Genomic DNA, 20,829 nt, shown 5'->3' on the forward strand with positions numbered 1-20,829 from the left:
ACAGTCCCTGTCGGTTGGAAACCTCATAATGTCCAAAACTGTTACTTTTCAGGATTCAAATTCAAAAATAGAATAGAAATCTGTGGGATGGGAGCAGATGTAATAGCAGATCGGCAAGCTCAAAACTCAGACATTGCTTTGCGCCACGGTTCCAGCTTGTAGATCTGCTACTTTGGCCGTTAATTTACGTAAAAACACAAAAAGGTTAAAATATGGAGATGGTTTCTGCCCGACAGCAACGATGTATGAAGTGACAACAAAGGCAGCTTTGGTTTGCTTAAAAAAGCTCATATTTATTGAAGAGCTGTTTCTCCACAGGCACGGAGGTGCAGTTTGATCCGAAATGGGTAACACTTTACAATATAAGGTAAAAAATGTAAAGTGTTACCCTGAAAGGTAAGCATGCCTCAACTGTGTAGGGCTGCCTGGAACACATTCACCTTTCAAATGTCCAGTCATGGTTGTGTTCATGCAGCGTGACGTTTTGTTTTACTTCATGCACTTGATGTACTTCCATGTCCGTGAAACATTCAGTCTTTGAATAAACATTCTACATAACCGGACATATTTAACCACTTGAACCCTGGCATCCCTGTTCTGGTCATGTCATCATTAGTCTCTCAAGAACAGCCAAACTGAGCCCGAGCTACAACTGTAAAGAGCGACCAAACTTTTCCTTGACGATGGCTAGCCAGATTGTGTCATCATAGGCCAATATTTTCTAAAATCTTAGATTTACGATCTTTGAAAATCGATGATCAACAAAACAAATTACAATGCATCATGATGCCCTATTTAAAATACGGCTCAGCCATTGAAACCCTATAGTTTTGACCTGAGTTGGCTCTGCTCTTTGTTTTCTCTCTTTACACCAAATCTCTTAGCTGAAAATACCCAATCTAAAAGTTCACAACGTGCTGTGTTGCAGCGCGCTGTGACCTTGTAGATCTGCTATTTTCAGAGCAAATGCTCTGCCCTAGAATAGAGCTGCTAGAGTTCAAATGGTTAAGAAATGGAGTTTGTTGCTTTTTTTCACTTTTCTAACCTTGCTTGTATGTGCTCCTTTTGGCTGATGGAACATTCTTGTGCTTGCAAAGCTATAATAAGTCTAAAATACAGTGAGAATAGTTGTATTGTTATATTCCTCTTATTGCTAGATCACAGTAATATAATAAAACAGACCTTAAACGTCTGAGGTGTGAAAACACATAGTTGACAGTACGTTGCATAAAGAGTGGCACAGATTTGACGACAGGCCGAGGTAAACACATCAGTGCACGTCGAGAGGACGCACGGTGAATTCCAGAACGCTTATTTGACTCTGAAACAGTGTTAATTGCGTCGACTAAAACCATGACGAAAAATGTTCGTCGAAAAAAAAAAACCCACAAAACTGTGAAAAGTGAGTGAAAAGTGATGACTCATCACTTTTCATCACTAAACCATCGTTTTCTGTTTGTCGTCAAAATCAACTGTAGATTTAGTCGACTAAATCCGGCACCAAATACCCACGTTTTGCGCATCGACCGACATTCAAATGAACGCAAATAAGTATCGCAAATTAGAACTCAAAGAAACGAATTAGAACTAAACTGAAATAAAAAACTAATGAATAATGAAAAACTAATGTTCCACTCCCAGAGTTAAATAAACACTCTGGATTTTACTGTGCAAAATGTGTTTTGTGTTTAAGCAGCTCTAAAAGACAGATCACCATGTCATCGTCTCCAGGAAGCAAAATGTAACATTTTTCAAAAAGAATTCAAGTCACTGGAATTATTTTCTGGCTCGGTAAAACAAGTACATGTGCATTTCATGCTGTGAATTCATGTTTCTTGTTTTTAGTTTAACTTCTGTAAAGCCTGATTTATACTTCATCGTTCAACTGTGTCTACAAGAGCTTGTAGGCCGGCGATGGGTCATACGATGGAGCATAGATCACGTTTAAAGGTAGTGCAAGTGATATTTGTATGGTTAAAAACAGTGTTTTATTGTTAAGTTAAAGCTCTATATTCCGATGATAATCCTCACTATAGACTAGAGTCTCCCTGTCTTCTCCAACACTTCAGTAAACAGACAATAAAAATTCAGGCCAATTTCATCCATTCAGGAGAGAGTGCACATTTATCAGTGTTAGTTTTACAGTGTTCCACTTTGGATTTTTTTGTCTGCTCACTTCTTCTGTGTCATCACTTACAATTCCACTGGTTTATCCTGTACGGGTTCTCTCTCTCAGTCACTGATTGGACAAAATTGATATCCCGACCCTGAAGAAAGCATCTTTCCGCTTGCAGAAGTGCAGACGCACCATAGCGATCGTTATGATCATATGAACATAAGAGCTATTGAACACTCTGCTTTAACAAAACAATACCACTTACTGCACCATCAACCACTTTAAGACCCCACCATCCGTATAGTGGGGAAAAGTTTTCACTGAAAATACCAGATCGACAAGCTCGTGTTATGAGCTTGTCGATCTGCTATTTTCAGTGAAAGCTATTCCCACAATAGCAGACAACAGAAATGTTCTCTTCTCCTTCTTAAAGGATTAGTTCACCCAAAAAAACTACTTATTTGCTATCAATTACACACTCCATGGAAATGTATTAGTTTTTGTCACATTCCTCAGCCAATATTTTGATTACCGTCTCCTATTGGCCAATGTATCCTATATATCCTATATCCTCATTGAAAAGATCATGCTGTTCTCCAGCAGTATAATGGCCTACAGCAGTGGTTCTCAAACTTTGTCATGTCAAGTACCCCCAAATTTACACTTATTAGCCTGCGGATCCCCATTTGAAAAGACATGCCAGGGACCCCCTTAAGAGAAGATTTGTATGGCTCTAGCAGTGATTCTCAACCATTTTAATTTCAAGGACCCCCCAGTTTGATATGCATTAGGCTACGGGCCACCATTTAATAGCATTTCTATCTCTGGGACCCAATTTATTGTAAAATTGTAAAATCAATGTTAATTTAACTGAGTTAAGGAGTCATAAGACTCCATTTGGTTCCCAACTATCTATCATTTAGCTGGGGACCCCCTGGAGCTCCCTCAAGGACCCCTGGGAGTCCCTGTACCACACTTTTAGAACCAATGGCCTACCTACACAGTATATGTCAAGAGTGTGAAAAACGACATAGGCCATTATTTTTAAGAAGGTGACAACGTGAGAAGTTTCTAATGGAGATAAAAACAAACAAACAAACAAAAAAAACAATCACGAGGGCCAGTTCAATAACTTGTCGTTGAGCGCGACGACGGCAGGCGCAAAGTGGCTCTCGGTGCAGAAGTCCCCGGCGATGATGTTGAGCGAGGACATCCTGGAGCCGGGGCTCTGCTCCTGCACCCAGCCCAGCAGCGCTGGGTACGTGGACATCACCAGGTCCTTCAGGGACTCTGTGGGATGGGAGCAGATGTACTTCAGGTCCTCTGTGAGGTTGATGCCCGTCACGAAGAAACTCGCTGTATACCAGAGAGAACACACACACACACACATGCACACGCACACACACACACACACACACACACACACACACACACACACACACACACACACACACACACACACAGTCCATGAATTGATTACCAAGGACTTCCAACGTTAACAAGACCGTAAAAGGACTTATTTGGAATGCTCCTTTTAGGCAGGGTGTTTAACTGTACTTATACATACACGCACGCTCACAGAGACTTCTCGCATTTATTGTAAGATATCGTCTCGGGTGGAAACCTCAAAAGTAGCAGGTCTACAAGTTCGAAATATGTCGCTTCGCGCCACATTTCGATTTTGATTATTTTGTATGACACTCTAGTGTGATCAAGTAAAGCATTAATTTAAGAAAAAACACAAACATTTTGAATATGGAGATAAGGTTTCTGCCCGACAGCAACGATACATATAATAGAAACATACGTTTTTCAGAGAACTGTTAGGATTTAGAAATGGTATAAAGCTGCAATTCATTACTCTGTTTAATGTGGTGGTTCTTAAACTTTTGTTTTATTTCAAGGACCCCCTTAACTCTGAGAGCAACACACAAATGGAATCAAACCCATCAGGTAACCCTGAGGGTCCCTGGACCCCACTTTGAGAACCACTATAGTAATCTTATTTTAACTGACAGCAGTTAACAATTATTTACCAGTGTCTGCTGTTTGTAGCTGATGAGGAGAAGGAACACTTTGGCAAGTGCTGGGTGGAAAACAATGGCTTGAAAAATAGTCTGAAGGAGACGGCAGGCTAAAATCAGCTTGCACACAAAGGGCTCCGGTTGAAACCTGGTAATTTAATGCGCACACAAAGTGCCAAGCAGGCACTTCAATTAGCACGTTTCAACCAGAGCCCGTTGTGTGCGAGCTGATTTTAGCCTGTCGTCTCCTTCTGACTCACCTGCCAGTGAGGAGCCCCCGTTAAACAACGTTCCCTCCCCCAGATCACAGCCGCGTCGGTATAGAATAGATGCTGGGCCAAACCGGACGCACTGTGGTGGATTCAAATCCCAAGATCCGTGGCTCTCAAAAAACGCTTTGAGCCCCTTTTCGACTGCAGCTTTAGCACTACACTACACCGCACCACACCACACCATACCGCACCAGATAAAAATATCTACATTTTCCATTACACAAAAGTATCCCTAACGGTAAGAAACAAATTGACCCTTTTAACTGTGATTATAATACAATATAAATTGTATTACAACTATCCTAAATTATAATACACTATAATGGATTATACCTGTGATTATAATATACTATAAAGTATTAATGTATTACTATAATCATTATAATACACTATAATAGATTATAATAGTGGTTATAACACAATAGAATCTATTATCATGTATTACAACTATATCCTGGTGGTCTAAATGAAAAGCCAGTGAGTGATCAGTCAATATGAAGTGTTTGGCCCTGTTTGGCCTAACTCAGACCTACTCTAGATTGGATACTTTTTAGTACCACGTTTAGTACCACTTTCACACCACTCTACCCAGGTCCTTGTAGTGGAAAACCTGGCACAAGTGGGCGGTGTGGTGTGGAGTGGAAGTGGGCGGTGTGGTGTTGAGTGGTGTGGTGTTGGGCCTGTGGAAAAGGGGCTTTTGAGAGACACGGGTCTTGGGTCCGGGAACCTCCAGGGGTCCTTGAGAGGGTTCAAGGCAGAGCTGTTCCATTTGTACACTGTCAGAGTTAACCCATTTAAGACCCGAGGCTGATTCTACAAATCACCTGTCGGGTGGAAACCTCATATGTCCAAAACCGTTGCAAAATATAAAGCTAAAATGTAGGACACAGATCCTGGTCTAAATGTGTGAAATTAGCAGTGTGGATTGGGGTTCCAGAGATACTGTACATAATGGTACCAAAAGGGGGTCCGTAGCCTAATGCATATGAAACTGGGTGTCTTCGACATGAAAATGTTTGAGAACCACTGGCCAGTGCCCTAGATTTTACAGGTAAAGTCTAGGGCATGTTGTACTTTGTCATACGACATGATGGCAAGATAAATTGGTCTACAGCAGGAGCAGTTCACAAACCCTTTCAGCTCGAGACCCAAAAGAGAAATGTGGTGACCAAAATGTAAACATAAATAGCCAATCCACAAACTTGAAGATCTGCTATTTTCACAATTTTTTTAAATCTTTTAGAATTTTTGCGGAAATGTAGGGATTTTTTTTTTACATTTCAAAAATTGAAACCCATAAAAATGCTTGTGTGACCGCAAAATGTGTCCCGACCCATAGTTAGGTAACAGTGTGCTTTAGCTATACCTGGCCGGCCGTGTCTCTTCATCTCCTCGAAGGCCTCGATGAGAGCTTCAGCCTTGCACTTGTTGGCCCACCAGTATGGGATGTGAGGCCACAGGTCACCGTGACAGCTGGCCTGGTGGAGTTCATAAGACACGATAACCTGGTAGCCCAAACTCCACAGGTTACGAAGGGTCACAACCTCCTGAATCCATGGGAAAGAACACTGAGTTATCTTTACACAGGAAAATAACGTAGTCTATGTGCTACATTTACTATGGGTTTGCGCTTACTTTATATTATAACCATTCAAAATCCAGCATCCATATTATAGGGGGAGCATTAGCCAGAAATAGCCGATCTACAAGATCTACAAGCCTAGGTCTAGGGCGGTTTAAGGGGTTACGTGTAACAGCAGTGTAAACTAAATCTACACTAACTCTACATTCTAAAAAAAATAAAAAGGCATATTACAGGTAAATTATGCTGTTATTTTAAATGTTTAGTCCTGGTTGCTGACCAACTGAGTCTCGTGGTGCGACTCAACTGGCCTTGTGGAATCCCTGTATTGACCGCCTGTGCGTTCACAAACATAGGACTCATAGTCATGTTGGACTTTGTTAGAGTGTCGGGTTGTACGATGACCTGGAAGTAGTGATTCTGTTCAATCTTGCTGTATGGGCTCAAAGTCACATGTTTAACATGAACGCAAACAACCCACGACCCCCAATACAGCTTACAGTTTAAGCGCTAAGCAGACACTCTTTACAGACCGACTTACAGCAAGAGATGGGAATATGCAGAGTAAGCAAGAACTCTAGTCAATAAACCAATGGCAAACAATTGACACATCATCTGCCTAAATAACATCTAAATAACATTCTGTACGATTGAAACTATGGGATACCAGGCAATCTATGAACCTCGCATCGGTCTAAATAGCATGCTGTCTAAATCACATTCTTAACATCTGTGGTCTAGAAAAACTAACCTAAGAATCCAAAACAGAAAATCTTGTGACCAAGTGACCAAGATATGTATGGATAGTATCCATTATCAGATATACTAACAATACTAGCATCAATCAAAAGAAAAAGATAGCAAGAAGGGGCATAGGGAGAGTCGAGTTCTTCAATACTGCGGTTAACAGCATTGGGTTTTATCTTATTCCTTAGTAAAACAATGTATTTGCAGCATTTCATTTTCTCTTTTTCAGATCATATCCATATGCATAAAGATTATGCTGAGTTCAAATTAATGCAGAGTTCAGTAGCTATGAAAAGAAAACCTGATGTGAGAAGGCGCAATAGCTCTCCGCGTACGAGGTGGATGCAGATTCTTTACACCGCCAACGAGAGAATATGCAGGAAGTAGGAACAATTAGAATGTGATGGGTTTTCGTTTTTTCTTTTTTGCTGTTCTTACACAGAAAGTATAGTTTGTGGTCCAATAATATTTCATAGCATCATTAATACCGTTGGTGCATTTGCATTCTGCTCAAGAGCAGATAAGGATTCACTATTGCTTCTTATATTTACAGGACATGTATCTTCAGTTCAATGCACTTTTCCCCCCCACTATTGTAAATCATTCTGAGAGATTGGGCTGATACATTTCTCTGGAAAAAAAAGAAAAGAAAAAAAAAACATTTGGACATGCTGTCTCCTTCAGTGATGGAAGAAGTACCCAAATGTTTTACTTGAGTAAAAAAATATCAATACCCTATTGTACAAATAGTCTGTTACAAGTACAAGTTTGGTATTAACATTTTACTTGAGCAAAAGTACAAAGTATTGGCATCAAAATATACTTAAGTACTAAAAGTAATATGCAAAAGGTCCCATTTCACAAGTTTTCAAATGTATGAAAACCCTCTGGAAATAGATCTAGAAGCTTGTAGATCTGCCGGAAGTGGTTTTGTAATAATAATCAAAACAATCAAGTAACAAGTAAAAAATCATTAATGTTCTCAAATATTTATAGTGGAATAAAAGTACAACATTTGGCTTTGAGATGTAGTGGAGTAGAGGTAAACATATTGAAAATTGGAACTACTGCAGTAAAGAAAAGAAAATACCTCAACATTGTACTTATACAGTATTTGAGTAAATGTACTTTCCACCGCTGGTCTCCCTGGAGCTGGGTGATAATTCCACTGACAGTTATTTGGCCCAGGAAGCTGGCCAAACTGTCAGGACGATAGGAAATCAACGTTAGAATCTATCTATCTCTCCACAGGGAGTTTTCAAGGATGTTTAGGCGACAAGAGTGGCGATGCGAGATTACACAGGAACTTATTATAAATATGGTGTGTTTTTTTGCTGTTCTTACACTCAGTGTAATAGTATTCTGAGTCCAACAAAATGTCATGGCAGAATTATCGGTTTGCTGTCCATTACACTGAATGCACCGATGCATTTCTCCCAAAACCGACTTGACAATAATGCTGGCAGCTGTCTGCAGGATACCAGTGATTCACTGGCTCAGTAGAGAGAGTGCTGCAGTCTCCTGCAACATCTCAATGCCACTATAAAACTAAGCTTCAGACCTCCCAAAACAAACTGATACGACTATTTCTCTGCCTTGGGATGGCTCGGGGTGGAAGACAGGGTTAAGCAAATATCAATATCACTGGGATTGGTATTTAAGAAAGTCAAAGACAATGGTTCTCAACCATGTGGTGGGTGGGGGGAACTTGTATTTCTGCTATTTTCACAATATTTATCTGTGGAAGCGAGGTAATGCCTAAACTCCTGCAATTACAAGTGCTTGTCAGGGTGGGAGGGGGGGTGACTCCTTTTCAAATACGATTATTTTGGATGGTCACGGCCTGAAAAGGTTGAGAACCACTGGTCAAAGAGACAGTGCCCTCAATACCCTCATACCTGTCGAACTACTTCACCAAAGTGAGTGGCACCCACAACCACAACACTAGAGGGAGCCACCATGATCTGGTACCACCCATATTTAGAACAAACATACTACTCTGCCACCAACATATGGAATACCCTGACACCATCCATTAAAGGATGTGTAACACTGGTTTTCTTTCAAAGTTTGCCTAAAAAAAGAATACAAAAAATCAGTAGACCACAAGGGAAGGTAAATGTAATTTCCACATCTCTTACATAGTGTTTGTATTTGTTGATGACATGAATCATTGTGTTAATTCTGCATGATGAATTGAATCGATAGGACCAATAGTGTTATTTTATACTTTGGATATTCAAAAATAGCGGATCTACAAACTCGTAGTGCGACGCAAGAAATCTCAGAATATATACATTTTAAAGTGAAAATGTTTAACTCAAATCTTTGCTTCTGGGAGGTTCCTGGAACAAAATATCTTGAGATGGGGGTCAGCGACCAAATTACATAATAATTTCGGGGGTCCTTGATATGAAAAGGTTTGAGAACCACTGATGTAGAAACAGAAAGCTGTTTTGGATTTAGAAGACATTTTCGGCCTCAGGTCTCAATGGGTCAAAAACAAAACAAAACGTTACAAAGAACAGCATACTCTACCATCTTTGGACAGAGCTTGGAGCCGAACACGCTGCGTATGGTGGAGATGAGACGTGTGTGCAGGTCTGGGCTGAGACCCAGGAAGTGGCTGAAGGACAGGATGACCACCTCTCTGGGATGAGCGCCCAGCCACTCTCTGATCTCCACAAGAACCGTCTGTCAGAGGGAGAACACCACCATATAACTCAATGTCAACTCTTTAGATCTCATCTTATTTTACAGTGTCTGTTATTTAATGTATATTTGCAATAGATAAGTCGAATAATATCGTCCTACCCCAATATTTCCGGCCGATATCAACATAAAAAATGTATATCAGAAAATATCGGTAGCGGTTCTTATTGCTATATTAACTGCTTTTGCTGGGGACCCCCTGGAACCGCCCCTGGGGTCCCTGGAACAACATATTTTGAGATGGGGGTCTGCGGCCAAATACATGTAATTTTGGGGGTTCTTGACATTAAAAGGTTTGAGAAACAATGGTGTACACATCAAACAGATGCTGAGCAAAAGTTGGGTACCGGTATGTATCAAAAGGAAATAACTGTGAAAGGTGTGCATCTCTCAATATATTGCCCCGGTGGTGAAGGGATGTTTCAGGGATGTTTTTAGTGACAGTGGCGAGGCGAGATTACACAGGAATATAAATAGATGTCTTGTTGCCGTTCTTACAATCAGTGTAAAAGTGTTCTGAGAATGAACATTTTATAGCTGCGTCAATGTTTCTGGGTCTTAAAAGTGAATTAACTGTCCATTACATTTACAAGTAATTGCAAACGTGCTTTGGTTCATTGCACTTTTTCTTGCCGCTGTTGGAATGTAATTAATGCAGCGATGCATTTCTCACAAAACTCTTTGAGACAAGAGTGTGTACTCTCTCTGAGATAATGGGGGTCCGTGGCCTTAATGCATAGAGAACTGGGGGGGTCCTTGAAATGAAAACGTTTAGAGAACTACTGCGGCAGAGAGAGATTGTGCCGCAGTCTACCCTCCTCCTACAGTAACAGTGGCCCTGACACTTTTCCTTGTTGGTTTAATGATCGGCTTTTCTTTTTTTTTCTCTCCATAAAGCGTTGCTTGTGTAACAGCCGCTATAGCGAAGATATATTTACAGCACCAGCCAATTTTCCTCACACTGCCCTTTTAAAATTGTGTAGAAATACAAGCTCGCAGCGCAGCACAGTGCCGTAGATCAGCTTTTTTTTTTCTTCTTTTTTTTCACATCTTTGAATCTGGGGGGGTCACACACCATTAATTGATTAAATAATATGGACTACAGTAGTAACAAAGAAATAAGATATTGTTTTAGATGTTTCTTAAATATTGGCAAGGATAGTGATGACTTAAGTGACAGTCCACAAATAAGGGCCTCTAAACTTGTTTTGATATTGCCGTTTTACTTTGTCTATAGGCAATATCGGATGGCTCATGTCTATTTGAGTGTGAAATCATTCTCAGAATCCTCTTTTGAATGATCAGTAATTTAGTTACATATGTTGGATATGTTGCAGCCCAAACAATATTTAAGTAATTTATATGACGGAAAGTTAAGCTATAATAAAGTGGGTTAACGGCAGTGGCACCGAACAGCAGTGGCTATAAATATTACCAGTGGACTCAGCTAACCCCTGCTCATTATGCCAGGGTGGGATGGATCAGGGTAGAGGACAGAGAGAGAGTACAGTAACTTGCAATGGGCCTGGTTTTCAAAATACTCAAAGGCCCAGTGCCCATGTACCTGTCTGACTACTTCAAAAAGAGTGAGATGCCCACGGGCACAACACCAGATGGAGCTCCACTGATCTCATTCCCACCAGATTCGGCACAAACATGGAGAGGAATAAAATGTGGAATGCTCCTACCACTACCGCTTAGCAAAATAAATTACCCTATCGCTACTTCCACCAGGGCAAAGATACAGAACCCTGTGGTGGGAAAGGGTTTGTTTAAAGGGCCATTTATAGTTACGTATGGTTGATTTTGTGTACGTTTTTGGGTGAGACAGTACGTACGGTAGATACGTCGGCATGCATAGTTCCTCTATACGTTATTTATGTGCCGACGCGCTCTCCGCTCCAATTCTGCTCCCGCTGGGGCCGCACGCCACATGGAGGGGGTCTTCTGCACAGCACACACGTGTAACCGAAGCATTTTTAGCCAAAATATGTAGAACCACAGACCGACGACCGACGTGATGTTTTGTAACAGTCTGGACTGGTTCTGCAGCTGCTGTCTGTCGGCAACATTATCATTGCCGATCAAATGCAACTCCGCGAGGGTACAGATTTAACCACCTGGACTGAGTAATAATAACAAAACACAGTGCACTGCACCCATCTCGCTTTTGGAGGAGAGGCGGTGTGAGTGTGTGTGCGCGCGCGTTTGTGTGTATGTATTCTCATGCCAATACAGCCGTTTGAGCCTGTGAGGAGTGAGACGTCTTCTTCACCAGTGGTTGCAATGACGTTCCTTTTTTTACAGTTTCTTGCTAAATTATATTTCTTGTTGGGACACATAGTTTCAGAACCGCTGTCATAAGTAATTTTCCTCACTACTGCCACGGTTGACAAAAGTTCGCCACGGGTAGTTCAAACGTACGTACGTTTTTATCGGTTTAATCCGTCAGGTTGAGTGTTGTCTGTAAGGTTACGGAGACAGACAATTACGTCCGGACCTACGGAGCAACCGGATTAAATTACTCTCCCCCTCCGTTTCTTGTGTATTCTTGTGGTCCTTATGTATTACTATGCATGGTACTTTAGCAGGAGTTTTGTCCCCTCGGCCGTTTGCTGCACTAAACAAACTGCCCCGCCCCCGTCGATAGGATGGTTTTCTGTGTACAGTGGGGACCATAGGCGATTTTAAGGGGTGTCCTAGGGTGCACGTGCACCCCCTGGCCGCCAGGCGGACATTTTGATTTTTTTTTTTTTTGTAATGTAACTTTATTTTATAATTATTAAATAAAACAGTGATCGTGATTTGTAAAATGTGCGCAAAAAGAGAGGTGGAGGGGCAAGTATTAGTAGTTCACTCGACACTGACAGTAATGCTAATGAACGTGAACCAGAGGAGGTGGACGGAGCTTGCAGCAGCAGTGATCCAGCCACCGACATCACTGTGGAAGGCTCGCCGTTGCCGGAGACCGAGGCCCCGGTTCCTCCACAGCAAGCAAGCCCCACTCCAGACTCAACTGTTGTTACCCCAGGCCCAGACCCAGAGGAGCCAAATGAAGCCAACTTTGTTCATGAAAGAGACCCTTGCCATGGCCCGGATAAAGCCAAGCAGTTTTTGGCTTTGGGTCCATATCAGCCAGAAGATGTAGAATGTCCATTAAAGGCCGCTGGCGAAAAACAACGCAAATTCAGAAAGGAGTGGTTTAAAGATTTTGCCTGGCTGGAGTATAGCGTGCGCCATGACCGGGCGTTCTGCTTTCCATGTCGGGCCTTTGGTTCTGAGAACGCCGAGCAAGCTTTCAGGAGGACAGGTACATAAAGACACATCTCTGTTTACACAATGCTGTTGTACTCCCTCCAAGTGCATAGTCTATTATGTTCCCTTAGGCTTTTTTCAACTGTTTCGTTATATTGAAGAGAATGTGCGCAAAAAAAAAAGAAATGGAGGACACAACACTGTTTGAAAAGAAACTTGCTTTTTTTCAAGAGAAGGGAATGCATAATTCTGATTCATTTGGTACATTAAAACACGTCTACACACTGTACCTCACCATACCAGTTACGAGTGCTTCAGCTGAGCGCAGTTTCTCTACTTTGAGACAACTAAAAACGTATTTACGGACAACCATGACTGATAAAAGAGTGTCAGATATAGGCATTTTACAGATTGAGAAAATACACGAAATTAAAGTGCAGAAAATAATTGAAAGGTTTGCAAGTGCCAAAACCCGGAGGCTGCAGTTCATTGTGTAATAATAAGGATGTGTCTACTATTTGTTTTTGTGAAATGCTTATTTGACACTGTAAATGACTGCTTGATTGCTTGATGAATGATGATTAACTTGATGTTTGGCTTTATATGTCCTGGCTGTGCTGCCTCTGTCTGCAAAATAAGTAAATAAATCCTATAGATAGACATATGGTGTCTAGAAAAAGAAGCACCTGTTTTACACTTTTTTTTGTTTATATTGTGTTACATTTGGGTACAAAATTAACTGCAGAAATCCGCTAAAACAACATTACAAAACCGCTAATATCCGCAATTTTTTTCGCGTGCGCGCAAAGCGCGCACGCGAACGTCGTGCACGCGCGCTGCGCGCGCGTGCATGAGGTAATAGAGGTCGTGCACCCCCTGCTGGAAGAGGCTAGAATCGCCTATGGTGGGGACCTTGTGTTTTGTCTTTGTGATATGTTGTTTTTGTGTTTTATGGTTATGTGTTGTTTTTGTTGTTTTTGAACAGATGTGTGAAGACAAATATCCCTTCGGGGACAATAAACATCATTATTACCTCCACTGTGACAGTGGTGTAAACACCATGGTAGAAGTAGAGGTCAGTGGAGGCGTCGTTGGGTCTGTGTGCGATCCTCAGGTCACAGTAACGGATCCCGCAGTCTAACTGCTGCTTGATAGTGCACTCCTGCAACAAAAGGTAAATGGTGCATTTATATAGTGCCTTTATCCAAGGTGCTTTACATAGATTGTGCATTGCATTCACCCATTCACAGTGAGGAAACCATGCAAAGCACCAACCAGCACATCAGGACCAATTAGGGGTTCAGTGTCTTGCTCAAGGACACTTCAACACCAACTCTGGGGGAGCCCGGAATCGAACTGGGAACCTTTTGGTTGCCAATCGGCCGCTCTACCCCTGAGCCACTGCCATCCCACATGGGGACAGAAAGCAGTAATATTCATTTCAGTGTTGTAAAGTCACTATGTGCATTTACTCAAGTACTGTACTTTTTTTTAGGTATTTTTTTTTTTTTTACTTTACTGGAGTATTTCAAGTTTTCAATACTTTTACTCCACTACAAATGTGAAAACATACATTACCCACTTCAGCCCGATTTCGCCCATTTGAAGAAAAAAAGAAAGAAGCTAATCTACAAACTCACAATTGACCTTGTAGATCTGCTGTTTTATTTTGAACTTGTGAAATACTTTTGGTACTTTAAATAAATATGGATGCCAATACCTTTGTACTTACTCAAGTAAATGTTGAATATGGGACTTCTTAGCTGTAACAGAGTATTTCTACATTATTTTTGGGTTAAACAATGCTTTTTTGTAAAGAAAAGTTAAAGCTCTGATAGTAATTGTTGTTATAGACTAGAGTATTTGTTTGGTAACAGGGGTATATCTGTCTCTCCATCTCTTTGGTAAACAGGAAACCTGCATAACCACCCCACTTTTCTGAGGACCCACTGGAATCTCCTGGGACTCCAGAAGAAGAGGAGGTGGGGGGGGGGGGGGAGACGACAGACAGTACCCTGCGCCTTTATGGATAACATGGCGTCTTGTCACACTGAAATGTATTAAATAGTAACTGATAAAACATTTTGTTGCTGCCGGCAAAAACCTCCTATCACCATATTTTTATATATATATATATATATACAGTATATAACAATGCCCAAATGTCTGTCTGACATGATGAAACAAGTGGCCACCGTCTGTTTACAGTACTCTGACGTCATTGTACTGACGTCACAGTCCTACTTGATCATACTACAGCGTCACGCAAAAACTACTTTTGCAGTTTTTTAATTTGAATCCTGAAAAGTAACAGTTTTGGACATACAGTACAGTATGACGTCTTCCACCGGACAGCAAAGCTTTACTCCATGATTGATTCACCTGGGTTTTTGCCCACTTGTAAACGAACGGACGAATGAGCGGCTTCATGAACTTGTCGAGCTTCTGCAGCATGTCTGGCTGAGTGAGGTCCACGGGCGATCTGTCGTTCATGTCCAGACAGTACGTTATTGCATTGTGACTTCCTGAAAGAGGGGGGGGGGACACGTAAAATACACAGTTCATCAGTACATGTTGTTTGCTGTCCGGCAGAAAGCAAACGATCTCTCCATATTTTCACTTTATGTTGTGTGTGTGTGTGTGTGTGTGTGTGTGTGTGTGTGTGTGTGTGTGTGTGTGTGTGTGTGTGTGTGTGTGTGTGTGTGCGTGCGTGCGTGCGTGTGTTTTTACTTAAATGGGGGATTAAAGTGGGGGATTTTTACTTAAAGCAGCTATAGTGTTCTGCTGAGGTAGCAGATTTTTGGCAATTGCTTATTTTTATTTTAATATATTCAGACGGCTAACAATGCTTCCTAAAGAAATCTAGTCTTTGAGACACTTCCAGGGGCCGCAGTCTGCCTCCAAAAATATTATTGTATCTGTAAGAAGCTCCGTCATTGGCTTATGTCAGCAGAAAACTACCTACCGGTATAGCAGCTTTAAGTTGTGTCCCATGAAAATTGGTCCTTTACCCACAAATTGTTTGGGAAACTCATCAACAGTAGCAGATCACGTTTCGAGCAAGTACTGTAGATCTACTATTTTTCATATTTTTGCATTTGAATACTATAAAAGTAACAGTTTTGGACAGAAACTATGATATCGGTATTTGATGCCATCAGAGAAGATATTTTATGCAACAGTAGCGCAGACAGTGTGTACACAAAGTCGTAGTATAAACGATTTTGTGATTTTGTTGCAGGGCTTATATATGGCCATATCGAGTTTGTTTTGACTGGGCTCTGTGCCCAGATGAAGCCAGCAGATTATATCCTTGATTTATGACAGTCCTTGACGTTTCAGGTTTGTTCCCACAACCTACTCAACACCGGAGGCGGTGAAAACCTTATGTCCAAATTAAATTCCAAAACGGTTACTTTCCCGGTAATCTCTCAAAACAGATTCTGCTAAGAGCAGTCAGCACCTTTGCCATAAACATGTAGTGGTGTTGTTGTTAGTAGGGGTGCTGCTTATCGGGGGGGGGGGGGGGGGGGGGGGGGGGTGTTCCGCCGTTTTGGAGGACCTTCAACAACCATTGCTCAAAATCTTCGCCAGTCTTGCGGCAATAGTTAAGTCTTCTTTCTCTTTTTCCCCACCGTTTGGTGCCGCCCCAAGGTTGGTGCCCTGTGCTGCCGCACCTAAAGCCCTTCCGTTAAGTTAAAGGGGAGGACCACCCATTTTCAATAGACTGCCTTCTCCTTCTGATGGTATGGCCTCCACTACAACTGAAAAGCGACCTGTCCAAAGGTATTTTCTCTAGGAGCAACATGTGACACCACCCATTGCTGGAGCATGGAATGGCCGGTGGATCAACCGGTTCAGAGTTCACCTTCATGAGGAATCTGCTACGCTTGTTCAACAACTCTTATGAACATGTAGCGTGGTGAATGAAGTAAATATGTATGTACATTTTATTTGTATGGCACTTCTCACAGAGAGAATTGACCGATCGCTATGCCCCTCCTAAACCCGTGCTTGCCCAATGCCACGTTTAGCGACAGGTTACTAAGGCGGGTGCCTTGGCAAGCTGCCATGGCACCCAGCTGCAGACTAACCTGCCACAAACAAACGCACGTCCAGGAAGAAAACAATAGCCTATACTAAAGTCAGATTAACATACAGTACACAAGTGTTACCAGTTATATTTTCTCATGAAGTGCTCCTAAATTATTCCCGTGGGTTTGTGTAGGTCAGTGCAATCCGTTCTGTTTTTGTTTCAGTGTTTGTGACACGGAAGCGAGTGGGTGGGACGTTCGCGAACGAATCGAGTCTGTTGAACGACTCTTTGAAATGAACGATATGATTCGGTTCACAGTAGGGAGCCGTTCCTTTCTAATGAACAGTGGTGGGAAAAGTACTACATGTCTTTACTTAGGTAAACATATCAATACTGCAATCAAGTTTGGAATGTTATTAATGTACTAGAGTAAATGTAAAATAGTATTGGTTTCAAAATGTACTTAAAGTACCAATATTAGAACGTACTCATTATGCAGAATGTCCTGTTTCACAGGTTTTCCAATGAGTAAAATGTAGAAAAATCATTTGCAAATAGCCGATCTACAAGCACATTGTGAGCTTGTAGATCACCTATTTTCAAATGCCAGAAATGTATCCAATGGCCAAAATGTATAGGCCTATATGGGTGGAAGTGATTTACAATCATAATCAAAATCTACAAAGTAACCAGTAACTAAAATGAGCCAGTCTTTTGAACGGCTCTTTGAAAGGAACGGATCTCAGAGATCCGGTTCACTTCAAAGAACCATAAATCCCATCTCTATCTAGCAGCCAGACGCCGATGCGCGCCGCCATGGCAGCTTGCCAAGTCTGCTGCGTTAGTAACCTGTCGTCTAGCGTGGCATTGGACAAGGACGGCTTTAGGAGGGGCATAGCGATCGGTCAATTCACAAAGAGCTTTAATACAACCGAAATAAAGACAGCATGAAGCATTCACATGATTAAAAACAACAAAATCTAATACATTCCATTCCTTGTGTTGATCAGTCGAATTAAGTATTGGAGTAGCTGCTTTTAAAAGTACATTTTCTTTTTAATATCAAAGCATGCTGTATTAAAATGTGACACTTTCCAAAACATTTTTTTCAGAAATGAAATAAAATATAAACAATAGTATAGATAGCAGCTCTACAAGCTTAATTGTGATGCGTTGTGAGATCGTAGATCTTCTATTTTCACTTTCACTTTTTTAAAGGAATGGAATGCTGTTTGACAGAGCTGCAATCTCAATGGACAATTTTAAGAACCACTTAAATACACTACCGTTTAAACAGGCATTTGTGGGAAGTCTTAAGGTGTCTACACACCAAACAGCCTACAGGAGACTCCTTCTGACTGTACACAGACTGCAAAGAACTGCAAAAAACTAAGCACTTATTTATTTTATTTTTTTCAGACGACGCCGACTGTAGTTACTGTATGGCAGTGGTGCCAGGTCTGCTCCTTATAAGCAACGTTGATCCTGTTTTCCTATAATGTTGCTAGTTGTGTGGGTTGCTTTTGTTTGGGCTTGTTTCTGAAGTGTAGTTGCTTATTTGGCCTTGCTTTCAACATTATTTTATAAAATAACTAATGTAATAGAGTTCAGAGGTGAAACTGGTCGCGCTTTTGGGCTTATTTTCATAGACCTGGTCGCGTATTTCACTCACAGAATCTGGCAACCCTAACCCGGCCGGAGGCAGCTCTGTTCTCCGTGCAGAGGAGGAAAAAAAAGAAAACAACAACAAGGGCACTTGATGGACTATTACTAGCCTACTACTAGCTTTGCTTTGGATCCGATTGGAATAGGAATTGAGAGTTGAGATTGAGAATATGGTATTTAGTAAAAATATGCGACGGGAAAATGTCTCTGGCTTGTTTTGGCTTGGTTTTGGAGCAGTAGTAAACTATTCTACAACTCCCTCAATCTTACCGACGGCGAGGGGCGACTGAACAAAACTGAGCAAGTCCAGTTTTCCAGTTTTCGGTCGATAAGGTTCCCGACCCGCTGCCGAAAACCTGACGATGAGCTCCCGTTCGGCAACAGACGCTTTCCGCCGCCGAATCGTCGCCGAATCTGTGCGGTTAAAAGTGGCCTTTAAATGTTTAGTTTTTTGTGGTCTTTAATCCTGTCTAACGGGGTTAATATATAAAAAAGTTATAATATTTTTGGGGGGGAATCTTTCACCATTAAGGGTTAATAACTAAAGATATAATAGTCCTATTTGCCTCTGAGATGCAGTGGAGTAGAAGTAAAAGTACAGAAATTTGGAAATTAAGTAACAGTACTTTACACAATAACGCTGGTGAATGCTAACCTGGTGAAATTGCTAACCTGCCGACGCTGGTGAATGCTAACCTGGTGAATGTTAACCACTATGCCTAAACCTAACCCAAAACCTAACATCAGTAAAACTATGCCTAAACCTAACCTTAAAATCTAACCCTTAGTCGAACTAATGACATGTAGAAATATCAAGCCTTTCCCGCATAGGGGCATGTCCTACCTGGGATGGCCAGGTTGCATAGAGGCATGTCCCACAGCGAACACGGCAGGTCAGCCATCCAGCTCTCCATGGGCAGGCCTTTCAGGGTCAACTCATTCACTCCAGAGGACATTGATGTGCTGTCTGTGTCCATATGGATGAGATTAGTTGGCGCTGGACCTGCAAGGACGACGGGGAAGGAAAATAACATGTTCCATTCTGATGTTGGCTTTACTTCCATATTGCTGTTGCTGACATTTATCCTGGCATAGGCATTGACTTGCATTATGTTGTATTTACGGTTATCTGCAAATATTTTAAAATATTTAATATATATATATATATATATATATATGTGCGGATAACCGTTATAGTGACCAAGTCCTATACTTTAGAGTTTAGACGTTCAGACGAGTGCACAAATAACTGATGTCCAAAAGTGTCCATTGAGTTAATAAACAAACAATATTTATTCTCTGTAGCCGATCTGTCACCAACCTCGGCATACAATGAATACACAAATAAACTAGAAACAGTGCTCTTCCGAGCACATGGCTCCGCCAGGTCAGGCATCCTGGTGGCGCTATAATAGGCCAATGTGAAAAGGGCGGTATTTGTTCCAGGGAACACATTTGTGTGGCAAATTTCAAGGTAATCTCAAGCTGTGTTGATGATTTGAGGCATTTTGTTAAAAAACAGAGCAATTCTGCAAACTTCGGAAGGCAATATCAGACAATTCGGATGGAATATGAAATATTGGATAGATCGGTCTTGATCAGATGACTATAGAGATACTGTGTGGTGATTTGCGTGATTGTTGGAGAAAATCTGATGGCGTAATAGCAAAGAATGTGTTTTACATAAGTTGACCTCCTCGTGGCACTATAAAAGGCAGGGAAAAGTTTTTTCCTTAGCCTCTAGTAGTGAGTGTGTAATGTGTATACAAAGTTTTCCACTGATCGGTGGAGTTAAGGTAAAAACACAAATTGGCCTGATATAGCGCCTCTATGAGGCTGATTTGAGCAATTTGAAGTGTCATTTCTTCCTCTGCCTAGTGGAAACATGCGTGCCCAATTTCACCAACATTGCACGCTGTGTTCATTATTTGAGGCATTTTGTTCAAAACGGAGCAATCCTCAAAACGGAATCCAATTAATCAGGGTGGAATATGGAATATGGGAAAAATCCATGTTGATCACATGACTGTAGAGATACTGTCTGCCGATTTGAATGATTTGTGGACAAAATCTGTAGGAGTAGAGTCCAAAGATGTGTTTTGCAAATATCGGCCACATGGTGGCGCTAGAACAAGGCCATGTGAAGAATGTGGGGCAGAGGTTCTGAATTGGCATCCAGGGAGTGTGTGTGCACAGTTTGGCCGCGACCGGGTCAACAGTGCCGGAGATTAGCTGTTAACAAACTAATGGGACGGATGGATGGACAGACAGACAGACAGGGGCGAAAACATACTCTCCTGGCATAGACAATGAATGCACAAATAAATAAATAAACAGTCAAAAGACTCAATCCCACAGGATACAGACCACCAAGCTTTCATGAATCACAGTCAAAAACTGATGCCTCTGCCACTAGCAAC

The 20,829-nt window shown here is 41.5% G+C and overlaps 1 protein-coding gene across 1 annotated transcript; it reads right to left on the reverse strand.

Moving 5' to 3' along the window:
- Window positions 1-3,227: 3,227 nt before the first annotated feature.
- Window positions 3,228-19,365, reverse strand: plcxd1.1 (phosphatidylinositol-specific phospholipase C, X domain containing 1, tandem duplicate 1; the record flags this gene model as incomplete). Its single annotated transcript, XM_080729085.1, has 6 exons — window positions 3,228-3,472; window positions 5,779-5,959; window positions 9,280-9,435; window positions 13,742-13,870; window positions 15,091-15,233; window positions 19,254-19,365. 6 exons carry the CDS (start codon window positions 19,363-19,365, stop codon window positions 3,228-3,230), a joined length of 966 nt encoding a protein of 321 aa, XP_080585211.1.
- Window positions 19,366-20,829: the final 1,464 nt, after the last annotated feature.

This window comes from Nannobrachium achirus (assembly GCF_963921795.1).
Source record: "Nannobrachium achirus genome assembly, chromosome: 1".
Lineage (NCBI taxonomy): Eukaryota > Metazoa > Chordata > Actinopteri > Myctophiformes > Myctophidae > Nannobrachium > Nannobrachium achirus.